The following is a 21,359-nucleotide window of genomic DNA, read 5'->3' as shown; positions in this document are numbered from 1 at the left end:
CCTAATTTGGGATGGGTTGTCACCCTCCCCCATCTTCTCCTCTAGTCAGATGGGGAAAAACCAGTTGTTAGCTTTGGCAAGGTTCCCCTTTTTTGCCTCACCCATCCCATCTTTCCCTTGGGAGTACTCTCTGTAAAGAGCTTAAAAAGTTTTCTGCTAAGGGTAATTGATTAGAGTTGGTCAGTTTCCCAGTGCCTAAAGCTGAGCTGGCTGCAGTCAGCTGATTGGTAGACTTCATTTCTTTCTAGAGTAAAGGTAAAACAAGCCCTTTACCCATGGAAAAAACTGAAGAGGGAAAAAACTAGAATTAGTCAGTTTCTGGTTTCAGTGTGTAGAAGTTCTTGCTGCTGTCCATGCAGAGACCACTGGGAGAGAGGGGAGGAGCAAGAGGAGCATTGAAACAACAAAATAAAAATCATTAACAGCACAGAAAAATTCAAACTACAGAAAAAGTCTAAAGGAGTTTTAAAAAAAGGGAGAGGGGGAAGGGAAAAAACACAGAAAGGAGGACAGGAGAGAGGCAATGAAAAGGAGAGAATGCCGAGAGGAGGAAGGAGAGAAGTGAAGATGGGGAAAGGGAGAAGATGCCTTTTAGAATTTTTGCACTGGGTGTCACTGGCACACAAATACTGTTGCAGCCAGTGCCAAAGATTTCAAGGCATACTTGGGAGTAAGTGTGACCCCAGGCTGCAAACAGAGTAAACTGTACCAGTGGACTGCACTAGAGTAAACTTGTTTGCACTAGGGGGTTCCATCAGGGCAACGACACCAGTTAAAATCCAAGCTGCTGCATTTGAGGAGTATGGGGAACGGATAAATCTCAGCTTATGGCACTTGTGCACTTATACCCAACGCAGCTAGCCCTTTTCATGCCCTTAACTTTTAGTTAGTATGTTGGGTTTCTTTGTTTTAATTATTAATACACTTGCTGACCTTCAGGAGAGCCAGATCCAGGAAGCATCTAATACCAAAAAGAGGAAACAGAAAGCCTTCTGTATCCTGGTGATCTGAAATCTGTGCCTAAGTGCATAGTTAGGACCCTGACTTCTTTCACGTACATGTCTTTAAGCACATTTCTCAGACCTGGCTTACGCACAAACTTCTACGGTCTTCCAGTTGTCTAGGACTATGCAGATTCCACAGCTCTGTCATTGACTATTACAGGCCTTGCCCCCCTGCACTTTTGTATAGAGCCGCTCCACTCCCTCTCAATCAGGGTCTTGCTCCAAGCTCTATCTGTTTAGGTATTACACAGCCCAGGACAGCATGGTATCTATAATACAGGGCGAGGGGGGAGCAGAGCAAGCACAGAGCTGGAAGAAGATTAGACTCAGAGATGTAGGAGGAAAGTGAACAGCACTCTCACAGTAGGAAAGGGATCAGGGATCACAGATCAGGGGGAAGACGAGGGAGGAGACAATATGGTAGGTCACAGAACCTTTCTAGTGTTTAACTGATTACTTTGTGTGGGTAATTAACAAGTGACAAGGAAGGGCAGTTTTCATTTTTTATTTTGTTACAATTAAATGCAAGTTCATTCCCCCCCCCCCCAACTATGCATACAGTACGTGCCAAATTAACTACTCTCCTACACCCTAGTTGAAGGGAAGGGACTATAAAAATGACAAAACCGACTCTGCTTCATAAAAGGGGCATCCCATTTAAAAAGATGTGACAGGTGAGAGGTATGCACGCAGTATACGTGTACTGTACACCCAGTATAACTAAACAAATGTTTTCAGTCCCTTTCTACTCGTTCAAGAAAAATCAGACTCTGCAAGTTTTGATACTTTGGTTATTGCTATCATTATCAAACCATATAAGCAGGTCCTAATCCTACCTTCCTTCCATCCTTCCCCTCCTGTTTTTAATGGGATTACAGGTGCATATCCAAGGGCAGAATTTGGCCAGTAGCAAAACAATGAAGGCCTTTGTTTAGTTTGGGATAAAACGTTAATATTTCCAACTCCCATTAATGTCAGCAGGGGCCTTTGCATTGAGTTTACTGGTAGCTGAATCAAATCCTGACATGGCAGTGTTTATAATATGAAAAAAGTCTCTTTACACAGACGTTTGTTTTGTTGGTGTGTTTGGTGCGTTATTATGCTAGTTAATCATATGTCTTCCTAAAGGACAGTAAAACACTATCAAATAAAATATTTGTAAAGGATAGTATTGGTATTGTACACTAGCAATATATACTGTTTAAAACCTGAATTGTTATGCTAAAATGTATTCAGGTGTAGAATGACTGAACAACAGTAAACATTCAGCCAATACAACTGATGAAGGGTAGGGAGTAAAATAAAACAACAGATTAGGTAAAACTAACATGTGATAAGGTACACCTGCTAAAATGCACAGACCAGGACACACCAACTCAAAGCAGCACCAGATCCTCCCAAAACAACAGATGCAAAACCTGCAGACATATCTCCCCTGCTACGGTGATCAACACTCCCCACAACACAGCTTTCAAGATCCATGGATTCTACACATGCCCATCACAACATGTGTACCTCATTCAGTGCACTAAATGCCCCAATAACAACTACACCTCTATCCCGATATAACGCGACCCGATATAACATGAATTCGGATATAACGCGGTAAAGCAGCACTCCGAGGGGCAGGGCTGTGCACTCCGGTGGATCAAAGCAAGTTCGATATAACGCGGTTTCACCTGTAACGCGGTAAGATTTTTTGGCTCCTGAGGACAGCGTTATATCGGGGTAGAGGTGTACGTGAAACCAGACAATAACTACGCTCTTGAATGAACTCACACAGGAAAATGATAAAAGACAAAAACATCCTATTGCCTGTGGGTGAGGACTCTTCACAAAACCATCACTCCATAGCTGGCCTATCGGTTCTCATCCTCAAAGGAAACCTGCACAACACTTTCAAAAAAGATAAGCCTGGCGCTTAAATTCATATCTCTGCTAGACACCAAAAATCATGGACAGAACTGAGACAGTAGATTTATGGTTTACTCCAACGATCTGTAATCCATTAACCCTTCTCCCCTTTTGTCCTATGACTACAGAGGTGTTAACGGGCCACTTCACCTTGAATGGTCCCTTACAACATTTGCTAACTACCTATCCTAAACAATCTGATCCACTTTGTATTTAGCTGGGACACGCTGAGTACCTTTCCCAGACCTGAAGACGAGCTCTCTGTCAGCTCAAAAGCTTGTCTCTCTAGCCAACAGAAGTTGGTCCACCCACATAGTCCCAGGATGTTAGAGAGACAAACACAGCTACAACTACATTGCACAGCACAGATAAGGCAGTGTAGATTTTAACACATACAAGCTGATTGAGTGAGAAGCCTCCCGGGAACCTTAGGATACTTCCCAGCATGGGTAGATGGACACACACTGGTTTTGCTCAAGCAAGCATGCTAAAAATAACAGCGTGGCTGCTATGACATGGGCAGTGGCTCAGGCTAGCCACCCAAGTATAATCCTGCCTGACCCTCTGGGTCTGGACTCAGATGGCTTCCCTGAGCCACTGCCTATGCCATCACGGCCACACTGTTAATTTTAGTGTGCTACACATCTGTCTCCCCAAGAGGAGAAATACCCTCCCAGCTGCTGTGTAGAGACCCCCTCAGGGAGCATGAGCTTAGCACATGTTAAGGGCAATGTACCTTGTCTACACTAGATTTAAAATGGACTAGTTTGCACATGTTGGCCAATACATGCTAACATCATTGCTTTAAATCCTAGCCTAGTCCAGCCCAAAGAGACAGACGGGACAGGCAAGTACCATACTCTGGGTTTGAGTGGACAACTTGATTTTAGAAACACAAACACAGATCTCCAAGGACTAAGGCTGCGGCACAACTGTCAACACCCTGCTGGTGAGAACTTATTTTTCCCCTCACTTTTTATACCTGGTGATTGCAACATGTCCCCTCCCCAAAGTAGTATGAAGCACATATGGCAACTCACCAAAGCAGAATGCTCCTCTCCCTCCCACCTACTACTGGGAAAGCAAGTAGAGGAAGCTACCTTAGAGAGTAAGTTTTTTCCTCTGAAGCTTAGTTTCAGATTTACCTATTTGCTGAAGGAGACATTTTATAACTGTGAAAAAGAAAAGCTTGATACAGGCTATAATAAAATGGGGGCCTTCCCAGATATCAAAACACCTCCCAAACCCAGCCTTAGTAGCAAGCATCTTTACAAAGAAGAAACAAGGCAGAAATACTTACACCCAGTAAAGCAGCATCAGCAGGAAAGGGCAGATGATGACCGCCTGGAGAACCTGCCAGTCCCTGCAGAGGGCAGCCAGACCTGGCATGAGGAACTGTCCTGCCATTGCAATGAAGCTTGCCACCATGGTGACCATGAACCGGTGCCCAGGAGGACAGAGTTCTATTCCTGAAACAAAAAGGCACATGCAAAATTTGAAGGTCAATGCAAGGAAAATTTTTTTTGTTATCCATAATAACAGAGGAGCTCATTAATCGTTTATTATGGCACTGGAGCCAATGTACTCCCATCAATCACAATTTTTTCTATTTGATTTACAAAGTGGATACAATAGTCCTTTTAGTAAGGATTTCACTCAGTCTTGGGCTCAAGAAAATATTTTACTGAAGACTTATGGCAAGTAAAAGCTTACATGTGTCCCAAAGATTTAGGGGCCAATCCTGCAAGATGCGAAAAAAGCCAAGAGGTGCCAAGTGCCTTCAATTCCCATTGAATTTCATGGGAGTTGCGAGTGCTTGGCACTTTGCAGGATCTAACCCTCCAGTCACTATGGAAAGCCACCTTCCTCCAAATGTATCATGCTAGTACTCAATCCCATTTTAAATTGGACTTTTCGGAGCTGTTTTCCCCTCCCCCCATAGGGGATCTCACTCAACTTTCAGCAAGACAGCTTCCCGTCTGTCCCTTTCTTCCCTCTTCAGTGAAATCCATCACCACTGCCATCATCAGCAGCCCTGATGGCAAAGGGGTGGTTGATAAAACTCCTTAAAATCCCTCGGTCCTGGATAGTCAACCACTAAGACTTAGAAATGAAGCTGGATCTAGCGGAATCACATTTTCAAAAGCAACAGAAACGTAGCAATAAAACTGGTTCTGATCCTACAACTACATCCTAATGTTGATGGATTTTTTTCCCAGCTAGAGCTACAGTGGCACCCTGCAACCAACACTTTCTGCTTGTCTACATCCACTTCCATGGGTTAATCTTGAGGCATAACAAGCTTGCCACAAATACTGTGCAGCCCTTATCTGCAAGTGGAAACAGATACATAGGCTAGAAAAATGTCTGTCACCATGATAGCATTGACAAGGGAATGTGCTTTTCCTTGGAACTCTGCCAGTTATTTTGTTGTTAAAATGATGATTAAATGATTAAGACAATGGATAATGGAAAGCCGGGGTAAGGGGAGAGGAGGGAGATAAGATGTCTTCATCAGAGGCCAAGTTGTATGTGGGATGGGGATTTGAGCAGAACGTTTATCACATTGTTCAAGGCTAGCAGGTTATTGCTGGAACAGGAACGTTGCCAGCCAATACAAAGGAAAATGTATCTGTAGTGAAGCAGTCAAAATTTTCATTATCCTAGCTACAAACAAACCACAATCCAGCTCTGGCAGGGGGAGGAGGGAAATAAACTGTTGCATATAAAAAGGCTTTCACAGTTTAATTAGTAAAACAAGATTAAACACAGAGCTCCCATCCCATTAATATGGCATCATTCCTAGTAATGAAGTACACTGGGTTTAACCAATTCCATTTTTTCTTGGTAGGGAGGTGTCCTCCAAGTTCTGTTTTTATAGCCTTCAAGCATAAAGCTATTTTGTTTTTTAAATTAAACATCATAGTCACTCACACTCCAGTATTCTTTCAGTAAGTACGAGTAGATTTGTTGCTATAGAAACAAAAAAATCTGCATTAGACAGGTGCAAGTTTAGCTTTCCAATGGCTGAGCTTTGGTTAGTGTCAGTTATGAAAAGTTGCAGACAAGATCAAGTTTTTTATGAAGTCAGAAAGATGTGTCAAAATTGTATAATTGCGTTTTTGAGTCAATGGTGCATAATAGATGTAATAGTCCATTTGCAGTAATTATTGATTGTATAAAAAAAGCAAAGAACTTCAGAGAAGAAAACAAACAAAACAATCGCTGGGCTATCATATATGTATGATCAAGTTTTCCCACTTTTCTGGAGAAGATGAAAAATTGCCATAGTTACTGGATTAGCATGACTTTCAAGAAAAGTTAGCACAAACTCAATGTGTCTATTAAATACAGCATCACTAATGCAAAATAATATACATTAGATCAGTCTCTTGACTTCCCAAAGATCTGCAGCACCAGTCTTAAAAGATACAAGAAGCTACAATCGCAGTTCTCAGCAGACACCTGGCAGACCAGCATTCTTGACCTTGTCAACAAGGCAATCTAAGCATCAGTGTGTCAAAGAGAAGGGCTCTCACAATACCGCACTGATATCTGACACTGTGATGCATATAAGACCCTTCAGCCCACACAGGGCCCCACTGACTTCATGTGGCTCCATGCAGACTCCGGGGTATGCCCACACATATCCATTGCAGTATGGAGGTCTAACTTACCCCATCCATAGTATGAAAGTATAACAAAACCTAGGTTTCTCCCATTCAACTAAGAGTTTCCCAACCTATTCCTTTGGGGGAGGAGTTCTATGTAGCCTGTTCCCATTAATTCAAACTAAAGAAAGTCACTGTAATCACCCCCCTCCCACACACACACACCCCTTTTGTTTTTGGCCACATACAAAATCTAATGTCCTTCAAGCCTGTCTTCTGGCCTCTTTCTGGCATTTGCTGTTCCTGGCTTCTTTTATTCCTGACACCTGTGTTTCTCCTCTTGGCCTGGGGAAGAGGGAAGGGGACCCAGACCCACCCTCTCCTCAGTGTTCCTGGGGAGGGGGAATCCAGTTTAGACGGCTACCGATCATTCCTTCAGTCCCTTCACCATTTTCCCTTGGCTGCTCTCATCTTTACCACTCTCATCAGTATCTTTACAAGATCTGCAGATTCTGCTCCCCTGCCCTGACTGTGGGGTTCCTTGCAGCTTCTCCTGGGACCAGCTACGGAAGAATTTCCTAAAAGCCAGGCTCAGCTCTTCCCTATGGCAGTTAGATTGTACTGCTAGCAGTTCTCTGCCCCGGCCTTAAACCAGTGGTCCCCAAACTTTTTATGCCGTGCCTCCCCTTACCCGTAATGTGATCTGCCCCCGCCCCCCAGGAGCCGTGATCAGGAGCCGGGACCAGGTTAGGGGCCACGTCTGGAACCGAAGCCGTGAGCCAGGGACCGGGGCTGGTCTAGAGCCGGAACCGAGCCACGGCCAGGCCAGGAGCCAAGGTTGTGGCTGGAGATGGGGCTGGGGCCAGAAGCAGAGCCGCGGGCAGAATGGGACTGGGTTGCGCTCCCTTCCCATCCCCCGTGGAGGCTGGCCAAGCCTTGCTGTGCATCCCCCTTAACGTTCCTCCATACCCCCTACGTGGGCACACCCCAGAGTTTGGGATCAGTATCAGTCTCCTCTAAACAGGAGTTCCCTCTCACCGGGACTGGGTTTGTATTCCAAGATCCTCTTTGCTTTAGAGTATTTTGTCTTTCCCTCCGTCAAGCAAGTGTTCCTCAGATCCAGAAAAAGGGCTGAAGGGTGTGTGTGTGTGTGTGTGTGTGTGTGTCTCAGGCTCTTGCCTTACCTTAGTCAGTTGCAAGGCTTTTGCCAGCTTCCTTCAGCCCAACACCCTTCCCAATTAGCCTTCCAAAATGGAGGGTTCAGCAGGCCAGCCTTCTCCTATCAGTATCGGTCTGCTGCATGGGAGGAGGCAGTCTCTATGCTCCTCCCCTTCTCCCAATCCTTCCCAGCTGATGGGGTGAGAGGGGACCCTTGCCCTGCCTTCTGTTTCAGGTCCTTAAAAGGTACATCCTCCAGATTCCTTCCCCAATCACCATTCAATCCCAGGACCCTTAGGCCTCCACATGTATCCATTGGACCCTTCCAAACCCTTAAAGGGCCAAGCAAGGTGGTAGGGTGGGCTGACCACTAGGAGCTATAACTCTCTCTGGCAGCCTACCCCATCACAGATACCAATAATAATACATTAATAATACCACCTAGTGTTTATGTTGAGCTTTTCATCTATTAGATTCCAAAGCACTTTACAAAAGGAGGTAGGCATCATTATCCCCATTTTACAGATGGGGAAACAGAGATATGAAGAATTAGATTTCATCAACTGCACAGAGTGATGGCCCATAAAAGCCTGCCAATTATCTTAGAAAATAAGTATTTTTGTTTAGATAACCTCATTATTGCCTCCATTCCAGGTATGCAGTATAGCAAGTACAGAGTGCATACAGGAATGCTGCAGCTACTGAATTAACCTATCCTGGCATGAATTTAAGGACCATTACTCCCCATGTGGAAAAAGCTATATATACACATAGTTGTGTGGAAATGTGTGATTTGGAGAAATGTGCGTATGTGTACAACAGATATTTTTGAACTGCACATTCCTGCACACTCTGAGGGATATTTTTGATCTATAACTAAAGCCCTGTATTGTTTACTATCTTTGTGGATCATGGATTGGATGCAGATCCAATTTTTGTATCCTAGCAGGGCTGTAACAGTAGGGTTACCATACGTCCGGTTTTTCCCGGACATGTCCGGCTTTTCGGCAATCAAACCCCCGTCCGGGGGGAATTGCCAAAAAGCCGAACATGTCCAGGAAAAATACCGGCCGGGCACTTCCTCTCCCGCAGCTGCTCTGCTCCTCCCCTGACTCAGACTTCGGCTCTGTTTAAGAGCCAAACTGCATGAGCCAGCGCTACCGGCTTTGGGCAGCCCCCGTGCCTCCGGACCCCAGCCGCCGGCCGGGCACTTCTCCTCCCCGGCTCCAGCTGCTCTGCTCCTCCCCGGACTCAGACTTCGGCGCTGCTTCGGGCAGCCCCCTTGCCTCCGGACCCCAGCCGCCGGAGCCGAAGTCTGAGTCCGGGGAGGAGCAGAGCAGCTGGAGCCGGGGAGGAGAAGTGCCCGGCCGGGGGCGCAGGGTCCGGAGGCATAGGGGCTGCCCGAAGCCCGAGCGCTACCGGCTTCATGGTTTGCCGGGCAGCCTCCAGACCCTGCGTCCCCGGCTGGGCGCTTCCCCTCCCGGGCTCCAGCTGCGCTGGGGAAGCGCCGGCCGGGGGCGCAGGGTCTGGAGGCTGCCCGGCAAACCGTAAAGCCGGTAGCGCTCGGGCAGCCCTTTTCGCGTGGCTGGGAGGGAGGAGGGGGAGTTAGGGCGGGGACTTTGGGGAAGGGGCGGGGAAAGGGCGGAGTTGGGGGGGGGCGGGGGGGGGGCCGTGGAGTGTCCTCTTTTTTTATTTTTTAATTATGGTAACCCTAGTAACAGTGAGATAGGGTGCTGGTGAGGATACATATAAAAGTGGAGTGCGGATCACGAGTCGGATACAAGTTAATTATCGCAGATGCAGATCGGATGTGGATTAATTTTTTTGTATCCACACAGGGCTTTATCTATAACTACCATGTACGACAATTAAAACAATGAATGTATTATGCATTATTTAGATACCCTGTTGGAAATCCCTTTCAAATAATAAGGCAGTGGTCTGGAGGTTTAAGCAGAAGGGTGGTGTGACGGTGCCCCCCACAAGGCTTTATGGAAATATGCTTATGAATATATTCCAGTTATGTCATATATATTTTGTGCTACACATGCCAGGTAATGTATCTATGTAAAGGTTATGATCTACTGAATCTATCAATCCTATTTGTATGCATGTATCATTTTTGTACTAAAAGTTATGAATATTGGTCGTGTACTGGCTTGATTTCTAAATAACCTTAGTAGAGCATTTGGTCAGTTCCTGGAGAAAGGAATTCACAAAGTTAAGTGCCCAATCAGGAAGCACTTAAGGAACAATGCATCTTTGAATGCTCCAATCCACATAAGAAGTCTTCCTGGAGACATTTGAGATACCATGTGAGCAATGGCTTCTGCCTGTAAAAACTGAGTCATGCATGGATATGTGACTTGCCCAGGTGACTCCAGAACTCCATCTTGGAGCTGGACTTTGTATAGGAGAGAGGAGGGGGTCTCCACCCACAAGAGAAAGTCTATTTAAGCCCATGGGCGACCCCTCCATTTTGTCTTCAGCTGGCTAAAAAGAGGGCCTGTCCACCCCCAAAGATACCTGAAAAACTGGAACAAAGGACAGTGACTGCAAGGGGTGTGAGTGATTGCTGCACCCAGACTACAAGGAGATTAGTCTGTAAAAGGAAGCATTCTGGAACTGGTGAGGATCTTATCTGTATTCAGTTTCTTACTGTATTAAATATAGACTTGTGTGTTCTATTTTAATTTTACTTGGTAGTTCACTTTGTTCTGTCTGTTACTACTTGGAACCACTTAAATCCTACTTTCTGTATTTAATAAAATCACTTTTTACTTATTAATTAACCCAGAGTATATATTAATACCTGGAGGGGCAAACAGCTGTGCATCTCTCTATCAGTGTTATAGAGGGCAAACAATTTATGAGTTTACCTTGTATAAGCTTTATACAGGGTAAAACGGATTTATTTGGGTTTTAGACCCCATTGGGAGTTGGGCATCTAAAGATAAAAACACTTCTGTTAGCTGCTTTTGGTCAAGTCTGCAGCTTTGGGGCAAGTAATTCAGATCCTGGATCTGTGCTGGAGCAGACGGGCGTGTCTGGCTCAGCAAGACAGGGTGCTGGGGTCCCAAGCTGGCAGGGAAAGCATGGACAGAAGTAGTCTTGGCACACCAGTTGGCAGCTCCCAAGGGGGTTTCTGTGATATAACCCGTCACAGGTGGAAACCAGGAAGTCCTGAGTTCTAATCACAGGGGCTAGTTTCTGGAGTACAATGAGGATCACATTTGCCCATCATGCAACAGGTTCCTGGTTCAAAAGTAGGCATGAACAGGACTTTCAAACTAGATGATCACAGTGATTCCTTATGGCCTTTGAATGCCAGTATAACTGAGCCAAAAAAGGATTGTAGCTACATTAATAGCAGTTCCAAATAAACAAACAAAAATCCTTAAATTGATAATCTCCACGGTACCAATGTATGGACCACATGCATCATATTATAATTTCCTTTTTAAAAACAAAAATTCTCAAACTAGCCCTCCCAAGCACATGCCAACACAGTAGAAGAATTTTTATAATCCAGTCTCTGTTTACATTCTAACAAAGCAGTTGAGATTAGCTGGGACACTTGAATTGCCTGTTTCTACATTTATTTTTAACACAGAACCTTCTCAGTGAAGGGCCCTCAATTCTGGCATTCTCTCCAGCTTGCTCTGACAGAGCCAGAGTTTACAGACTTTCGGGGCTGGATTTCTATCTAGTACACAAGTTTTGTATCAGTGTAATTGCATCTGTTTCAGCATAAAGCTGGTGTAAGTAGGGGAGAATCAAGACCTCAAGGAACCTATGGATTATATATTTTCTCAGTCTCTTCTTTAAGATGTTGCTTTAAGGAGGGGGTTGGGTTCCCCCTCAGATGGATACGGAGTTCTTTATCATCACTGATGTTCAGTGGTATATGTATTTTTCATACACACACCTAGAAACCATGAAAGCTGCATTTTTATAAATGAATATACATACATGAGGGCCACATGTTAAAGATGGCTCTATCATACTGTATGTCCTTCTTGATTTTCTAAAGCTATGCCAATAATTAGATCCTCGTTGTATATTCTGGCACTCCCTTGGCTAGGTCTGTGATAGGACTAAATATTTTGTTAACAAAATTACATGAAAGGTAACTACAAATCTGAGTTCCAAGCAACTGCGTCATCCCTTCCTATGAATCAGTCAATAGCACACCATGTTATTCCTTGGAACTCTTGATTCTGACTGTGAATTAGTAAATTGGATTTTGCAATACAGAAATTACTCCCCCCCCCCCCCCCCAAGTACACTAAACCTCACAATCCTTGTTATTACTTCTGCATTTTACTTAACACAGTTTCTGGGGTCACAGCACCCTACGCACTAAGCAAACTATCTTTAGGAAACTGGATGAGATCAGCAATAGATGAGTTGTAGCTTCAAAGACTGACGTCCCAACAAAGAAAAGCAAGTTCATTGCCACACCACAGTCTAAAGTGGAAGAATTCTGAGCTACTTTAGGAAATGTTACAAATGTATCCAGTGTGTATGTACAAATGTACAAATGTATCCAAAAACTACTGCTTAACAACATTAGGAAGTCAATGTATAATGATTACACAGTGTTTGAGGTGCATATCATTTAAATTGTTTAATGTGGATATAGATGTCTCATGAATAATTCAAAAAGTAGTGTAGAAAGCAAGTAACTCTTTTGGCCTATGTGAGTAGGCAAATAGGGCACTGTGCATTTTAAACCCGTACACAATCCTTTAAGGATCTTCAGAGAGCCATTAGCCTTGAAAGGTTTGATTTTATAGCTTTCTGAAGCTTAGAAATAGCTTGCAAAAGATAATGGGCTCTGGATTGCCCAGTAAAGATCAATCATTCTTCGCCAGTCTGCTAGCAAGGGGTTAAGATTTACGAAAGCAGAAGCCTCTGATATATTGCCACTTGATTGACAAAATGTATGTGATCACAACACTGTACACAATCTAAATGGGAGGAAGATTTGGGAACAATGTACAGTATTATTCAGAACAGGATTGGACAAGCCTATAGACTAGAGCAGGGGTCTCAAACACACGGCTTGCGGCCCGCAGAGTTCTTCCCTGAGGCCTGCCAAGCTCCCCACGCCCCCCCCCCGTTACTTCCTGTCACTTCCAAACCCCCCTCACCCCCCACCCCCGAGTTAATTTATGTGGCAGCTAAGCTCCCCGTGCGCTGCTCCCCAATGTTTGGGGCCGGGTCTCTCCCCTAGCCCCGCCTGCCGCCCCCACGCACCTCCCCCGAGGGTCCCCCGGCCTCACTTGCTGCCCCCTCACCGCCCGGAGCCTGCAGCTCATGCTGACTCCGCTCAGCTCTGCCGGCTTCCGGCACCACCTGCTGCCGCAGGGTCCTAGTGCCCCCCTCCACTACGGCCAGGGCCGGCTGCCCTTCCCCTGCCCTAGTCCTGAGCCTCTCCAATGCCCCGAGAGCCTCATCCCCAGCCCCACAGCCCTCACCCCTGCACCCCCTCAGCCCTCAGCCCTGCACCCCCTCCTATACTCAAACTCCCTCCCAGAGCCTTAGGCAGGTGGGGGCGGAGTTGGGGGGGGCAGGTTCTGGGCACCACCAAAATTTCCACAAACCTGCCACCCCTGGAAGAGGCAGAGCAGGGGTGGAGTGGTGGTGCAGCCCAGTGCAGTGGGGGGGCTTTAACAGAAATAAATCTAACTAAGTGCGTGTTTTGTCCTTTGAGTGAGGTGCATTACTGAGTGTATATATTTTATTAAAACCGCTTGGAAATAACTTGTTGTAGGAGCAGCACTGATCTGTATCTGTATAATGCTTAGCACTTTCCAGGAGGGAGGGGGAAGGAGCATGCTCAGAGGAGGAGGTGGAGAAGAAACGGGGCAGGGGCGGGGCCTCATGGACAGGGTGAAGTGGGGGTGGGGCTGGGGCCAGCGAGGGGGGGGTGTCAGTGATGCGGCCCTCGGGCCAATGAGCTAGTCCTCATGTGGCCTTCGTGGTCATTTGAGTTTGAGACCCCTGGACTAGAGCTGTGAAGGACGCCAAGCTAAAACTGATGCAGTTCAAGCTGATGCATCATTTGTGCTGAAGGTGGTACAAAATGAGTAATTACGGCTTCAGACTGGTGCATGCTGGCAGTATTTCCACCAATCATATCACTGAAAGCTCATGACTGCTATGGAGGCAAAGGAACTTAACAGAGGTAACATTCACTGGAGTTCAGCTCCATTCCAGACCATAACGATTCTCTCCTTCAAAACTCAAAAGAAAACGTCTATGAAAAGAAAACCAATAATGACAGGCTACATGCAACAATGGAAATAGTACACAGGTTACAAGGGGGTGATCAATTTAAAATGATCAGGCACAGCAATTAGTACCCTCTTTCTCAGCTCTCCCTCACAATATTATATCACAAGAGCTTTTTTATTTCTCCCTAGCAGTGACTTCTCAAGCAAGACCTTGTAAAAATGTCCTAAATGCTGACCTAGCTTCTTCAAACCCACACACAGTTTCCTTCTCTACCTGCGCAAATAAAGGACTGGTGACTTGATCCCATCTTTCCCCTTTTTGTTACCTAGAGAAGTAATAACAAGTAAATAGCAAACTGTGTTTGCTTTGGGCATTTGCCAACAACTCCAAAGCAGATACATTTGTTCTCATTAGAGATCTATGGATGAAAAATACTATAAAAGAGCTAGGGATTATTATTATTAGGTATTTGCACATGCATGAATTGTGAACACGTTTACTTTAAAAAGCCACAACTTGTTTGCAAACAATGCACGAAGAGGGAAAAGGTTAAACACTTTGAAAGGGTCCCTATGATTAGTTCATCCAGCTCTAATCCCAAACCATGAAGCAATTAATGGACCAAGTACCAGCTATGTTAGAGAGATTTCCAGGTGCTAGCTGCCATTTGTACCTCGGAACACCCCACCTGATTTCAACCTATGAGCCACCAAGATAGTTGTGCTGCTCTGGGACAAACACAGAGCCCAGGAAAAAAGCATTACCAGCTGACAATCTAGCTAAGGAACAAATTTCAGAGTAGAGATGACATGAATCTCTAGAGTACGACCATCTTGAGGAAATGCTGCAAAAAATTTATCTTTTTGACAAAGCATTTCCATCATATCAAGAGTGACACAACAGACACCCCCTTCTACTACTCTTCTCCTGCAAAAAAAAACCAAACAAAATACCACCACAGCATGCCCCTCTCACCCACAAACAAAAAAGGAAGAAAGGGCCAGAGACTCTGAAGTTCACTAGAGACACTGCTATCAATTTTACAAGGGAGGGATTCCGATATTAGAGTGAAGGGTGACAGTATAAAAGCCTAAGAACTAAATTTCTGTGGTTCAAAAATGAAATCATCCATTTAAAAAAAAAAAAAAAAAACCCTTTTCATTTTTAAGTTCTTCATTCTCCCCTCCTCCCAAGGTTCCTGAGTGTAGTCAGGGGCTGAAGTTGAATGGCCAAAAGACCCGATGAGTGTCTCACTGTGGTTCTGGTCCAATCGGTCTAGTGGACTGAGAGCCAGAACACTTCTAATTCTGGCTCTGCCACTGGCTTGCTCTGTAATCCTGGACAAGTCATTCCATCTCTCTGTGCCTCTGTGTCACCTGCGACCCTTTGTCTGACTTGTCTGTTTAAACGGAATGCTCCCCTTAGGGCACGGATCATCTCTCACTGTGTGTTTGTACAATGCTTAGCACAATGGAGCCCCCAAACTTGGTTGGGGTTCCTAGCCCCCCCCCCTTTTTTTAAATTTCCAGCTCACTTTTGCAGACTCAAGAATCCTGGATCAATATCTCAATTTCCAGGTGCTTATTAGACCAAACCTCCAAACGTTGCACACTTCATACGTATGCTTCGTATACTCTGCTCCCAGCCTGCACAGCTTTGATTCAGCTTGGTTGGAATAGCACAAGCTGCAGGCTGTGTTCACTCCTGGATGAATTTAGACAAAAAACAATCTTCCTTGATCATCTGTGCTGGCACCAGATGCAAATAAGGAAGGACTGCGTGGAAATTCTGTTAATTAAAGATAGATAAATAAATAAAAGCAGAGTGCAGAAGGAAAGGTTATCACACACCACAATGCAGAGACAACACATGTAAACAAAAGACAGCGACAGAGAAAGAAAAGAGAAATCAAATTCACTCTCTGGAGAAATCCAATCCTTTTATCAAGTAGAGGGAGAAGAAATAGACTAAACTCCATTGACTGAATAATAGAAATGGGATTACTTTCCACGGTCTTGAAATAGCACAGTATAATGCAAGTTATTTTAAAATGCATCCATACATGACACAGGTGCCTTCCAAGGGTGGTTTCCACACAGAATGGCTCATGTTTTCTTATGTGTACACTTGCATTAAAATGTGAACTATATATAAATAGTAGGCATTTTTTCTAATGTAATGATTTCTCTATGTATGGGAATGACTGGGAATGGTTGGGTCATTACACTAACTTAATCTATTTCCCCATGTTAAGTATCCTCACACCTGCTATAGGTCATCTCGATTATCACTTCAAAGGTTTTTTTTCTCCTGCTGATGATAGCTCATCTCAATTGATTGGCCTCTTACAGTTGGTATGGCTACTTCCACCTTTTCATGTTCTCTGTATGTATAAATATCTTCTGTGTGTTCCATTCTATGCATCCGAAGAAGTGGGCTGTAGCCCACGAAAGCTTATGCTCAAATAAATTTGTTAGTCTCTAAGGTGCCACAAGTACTCCTGATCTTTTTGCGGATACAGACTAAAACGGCTGCTACTCTGAAATCTATGTATGACTGAAACCTGGATAGATGGTACCGCTGGCCCAGTTGGCTCCAGCAAGGTATTCAACACCAGGATTGACAGGCTGGCTCCAGGTGCAACTGTGGTGTTAGTATCTAATTTGAAGTTCAGGAGGACTCCCACCCCCAAAACTGAACCACATGCAGCATGTCCATTTTGTATGAAAGTGCCAGGATGGTGCTAAAATGGGTGCTAAAGTACGTGTCAGCCCACTGCACAGTAAAGCTCTTTTGTCTTCTGTTGAAGTCCCCCGCTGAGATGGAACTGGAGGACTAAGGCCAACAGTGCTTAATATCGAACATCCACATTGATGACAATGACTCTGTGATGGTTCAGATATTATGGCCACTGTGATGGTACAGGACTGTCCTAGGTGACTGCTGGCTCTGCTCATACAGTTGGCCAGAGTCTGGATCTGGGGTTTGGATTGGGTACGGAGATGAGACAATACGAAATTTTAACCAAACAAGGACCAATCATTAAGTGTTATGACTTGAGGCTGTGGTACAACTCTCCATGGGGGGCAAGGAAACCTGTGTTGATAGGCCACACTCAGAGGCTAATGGAACCCAAATTTCCAGAGGGCTCAGAGAGCCAACTGCAGCTGACCACTTTTTTGAGAGTATGCAGGACTGTCTAATGATTTTTTCACCTTCCGCTACTGAGCAAGTTTACCCCATCCCCAGATTCAGTCTCATAGGTTACCATGTTTTACAGATAACACTGTGACAGGGAGGGCTGGTAGGATGGGGGAGGATTATATCTGCCTGTTTAATTGAGGATGCGTGTCTGTCATTTATTACCTGGTACATTCACAATCTTGGGATATTGATGGATTCCTAGCTGTTCTTAGATAATTATATAGCAGTGGTGACCAGGATGGCTCTCTTTCATCCACTTCTGGCCAGGAGGCTGTGGCCACTTTTTCCAGATGTGTGCCTTGCAACCACAACCCATGACTTTGTCATCTAGATATTAGAACTCCGCAGTGTGATCTAATATGGGGCTAAACTTTAAATCAACTTGGAGCTGAAGACTGAGCTGTATATTACGGAAAGATCACCCCATCTCTTCCTCCTCTCCCAAATCTTGGCTGGCAGAGATTAGTTTCTTTCCTTAAAATCAGTTTCTTCATTCCATTCACCCCAGTTCCTCCTAAACAGGACAATAATGTTCAATTCAAACTCCACCACTCACAATATTTGAGAAGAGTCAAAATTATTCAAGATGAATTATCCCTCCCTGTTATAATACACAGACACGCACTTACTTCCATGGCAAACTACAGTAGTTGCCATTTAAAAGTTAATGGATACCACAGAATTATTGCTACCACAATTATTTCCTAATCTACTTCTAGAAGAAAACTATGGTATCTTCTATGCCACCATACAGTAACTCCTGGCAAATACTGGGGCTTTTTAATGATAACCATCGTATGAGAGTATCAGAAATATACAGCAAAAAAGGAAAAGCTGGGCCCAAAATAAATTTACAAAAGCTCTAGAACAATACCAAGTAATATACGGATTTACCATACACACACTAGTCCCAGTGTCCAGAATTTTACACTTAATGAGATTATTATAATAATATAAACAAACAGCTCAGGACTGCCACTGAACAGTGTGTCCTCACAAGTGCCACCTACCATTTTGATAAATGGTGTCTTTCTTCCTTTCATCCTATACCTTCTTTTCCCATTTCAGGGTCTTTTTTTCTTCCTCCTAGTTTCACGATGTCACTATACTGATAACTTCTCTGCTATTTTTAACCTCATACTATAACAATGCTGTGACACAGTGCTGCTTCATTAGACCTTTCCCTCCTCTAGAAGGTAACCTGCTCCAAAGGAAATACTCGATCACATGCATACTTCGCAAATCTAACGGTGCTGCTGTTCATAACAGGTGGCTGCTTTTGTTGTAGTAAAATCGAATCATGGTGGCCTTTTTTTCTTTTCTTTGATAGCAAAACATTCCACGTGCATGCTACAAACGGGAATAGCCAAAACAAAACACAGTGCAAAAGATGTCATGGGGGCTAATTTTCCTCTACAGATGGTGGAGTTGTTCATTTGAAGCATATTTGTTTCAGAATTTTGATAACATTACAATCACTTCAATCAGGGAAGAGAAAAGGCATTCACCAGATATGAATCTGCATAACAATTTCTTCTGTTAAATAAACAGGGAGTGATAATCCACAATAGCCATTTGTGAATTTCAATTAATGTCACTTTCAGCTCCACTGCATGTCACAATAGGGAAAAGAGCCAAGGGACACAGGTCTTCAAAAGGTACAAACAAACAAGCAGCACATTATCATCCTGTTTCAGGTCTGGTAAGCATTTCCAAGCTAACAGACAGCCAAGCATGATGAAAGGCCTGTTTCATATACACCAGCAGGGTTTCAGAGCCATCCTTTCCTCAGAGACAGACTATTGCATCTCAGCCACTCTGGGTGCCAATTCTGCACAAGAAATGCACTTGGTGAGATAATCTGCTTCCACAATTATTTCATTCAACAGGACAAGTGAATAAGTTTACGTCAGACCTCTGATTCTAGCATTTCCTGATGGAACTGTGTATTGCTGGCAAAAATTAGCCAAGGGGCCTTGAACAATTCTCTTTCTAGCTTATCAACCAGAGCAGTGACTCTCAACCCGTGGCCCAATCAGCACACAGCTGCGGCCCATGTGACATCCTCAGGACCATACAGGTAGTGTGTATGTATATGTATAGTGTGGATGTGGCCCACATAACACAGAAAGCCACATATGCAGCCCACAATGGTAAATAGGTTGAGAACAAACGTGTCCCCAACTGAAGGACCATCTGTGCATTAGATCTGCAACACCAAAGAGCTCCTGCCTTCTAGTTAGTACAGATTTAGTAACAAAACAAAAAAATTCTTGTGTTCACCTTTCACAGATTTTGTATTTCTAACTCTATACGATACCAAGAGAAATTATTAAACGAAGCTAGTATCCTACTCTAAGGGCCAATCAGCACTGTAAAAGAGCTAAACTATAAGTGGGAGGGAGAAATCACCATCACACCAGCATCAGGAAGAGTCCATATTCTGTTTGCATTGAACAGAGTCAGAGAGCATGTCTGGGGCAGCCAAGACATCAGAAGCATATAGTAAACATGCTTGTAAAAGGCGGTCACACATTTGGCCTCTAAGGTATAATTGTTTTAAAGATTAATGTCATGCACTCTGGACAGGCTCGTCCTATGTGATGTGAAAATTGGGAGATTTAGACAACAAATTATGTCGGCTGCTGCCATCAACGTGCATTCACTAGAGGAAGAGAGACGATCAGACTGCAAGTGACAGATTGGTTTTACATTAATGGGTATGTCTGCCTTCAGCAATAACATGCTACAATGATATAGGGTTTATACTGAAGCATTTGTAGGTAAAATATTATCTTGATCAACAATAAAAAGGACTGAACTTCACAGTGCAGGTTGTAGCTATATGGCAAAAAAAACAGCAGAAGGACAAGAAGGTTATTTGCTTTTACTCTCCAAAAACATTCAGTGACAAATTTTAACTTAAAGATAACATTAAAATGATACAATGTGACCTTGCTAGTAAAGCTGGTTGGAAAATTCCAGTCGACAAAAAAAAAAAAAAAAAAACAGCAACAACAAAACAGTTGGAAAAAGGACAGGGAATGTTTCCCCCTCCATTTTCCAACCAGCTCTTATTTTCTAAGTAGCAAATTTGTGTGAACATACAAAAAAATGTAAGTTATTCTCTAGAGGGAAAATTGACTTCCCTGATTCACTTTTTGATGGAATGATTTTTACAGATGATACACACACTTAGAAAGATAATATTTGTTAAAGATACGAGGCTCTATTCAAATCAGGAGGGGGTTATATATTTGAAATGGAATTAAAACATTCAGAATTATAGTTTTCATGTTTTATTTTCAGCTGCTTAGACTGTAAGCTCTTCAAAGCATGGACTGACTATTACACCTTTGTACAGAGCCTAACATGGATTTTCATGCATACCTAACATAGGCCCAGATTCCACAATCTGATCCATGATGCCCGTCTTGAGTCCAATGGAGTTTCACAAGGGTCTGCCAACATAAATCCAATTGCAGGATCAGGGCCATCAAACGTAACCTTGGAAGAAGGTGCTTGGTGAAGTCAGTTGGCCTTTCACCTTTGTAGACATAGTTCAAATTCCAACTTACTGAAATTAACAAGTGAAATAAGTCTGGTCTCCATTAGATAACAGTCAGGAAAAATTAGTACCGTATATATTTGTTCATAAGCCGAATATTTTTGGTAAAAAAATGACATCAAAGAGCGGTGGTCGGCTTATAAACGGGTCTACACCAAAATTTGATGATTTTAAACTCTATGGAATCATTGAATTGAATATCTAATACATTGTCGCTTTGTTTACCTGGAGCATCTGCAGGCCTGGAGCCCCTCAGCTCCCTGTGGCCACAGTTTGCCGTTCCCAGCCAATGGGAACTGCAGGAAGTGGCGCCACTTCCCACAGCTCCCATTGGCTGGGAACGGCAAACCGCGGCCACTGGGAGCTGAGGAGCTCCGTGCCTGTGAGCGCTCCAGGTAAACAAAACGTCCCAACCCGCCAGCGGCTTACCCTGATTTTCCAACCCCTGAAATATAGGGTCGGCTTATGAAAGGGTCATACAGTTTTTGCTATTTTTACCTATCCATTTTAGGGGGGGCGGCTTATAAACGAACGGGCTAATGAACGAGTATATACGCTTTCTGCTTAAGAGGGACCAAGAGCTGTGTTAGTTGCCTGGCTTTGGAAGGGTTTAGAAGCACTATGAGGAACTGGGTAAGGAAGCTTGTGAAGCTGCTG

The 21,359-nt window shown here is 44.1% G+C and overlaps 1 protein-coding gene across 2 annotated transcripts in view; it reads right to left on the bottom strand.

Moving 5' to 3' along the window:
• Positions 1-21,359, bottom strand: part of SLC22A23 (solute carrier family 22 member 23) — a 174,862-nt gene that overhangs the window by 39,259 nt on the left and 114,244 nt on the right. For both annotated transcript variants that reach the window (XM_065399714.1, XM_065399716.1), the window contains exon 4: positions 4,219-4,387. In XM_065399714.1, the coding sequence (XP_065255786.1) occupies positions 4,219-4,387 (169 nt within the window). The remainder of the gene's footprint in view (positions 1-4,218; positions 4,388-21,359) is intronic.

This window comes from Emys orbicularis, chromosome 2 (genome assembly GCF_028017835.1).
Source record: "Emys orbicularis isolate rEmyOrb1 chromosome 2, rEmyOrb1.hap1, whole genome shotgun sequence".
NCBI classification, from domain to species: Eukaryota; Metazoa; Chordata; order Testudines; family Emydidae; genus Emys; species Emys orbicularis.
This window is presented reverse-complemented; position numbering and strand designations above follow the sequence as displayed.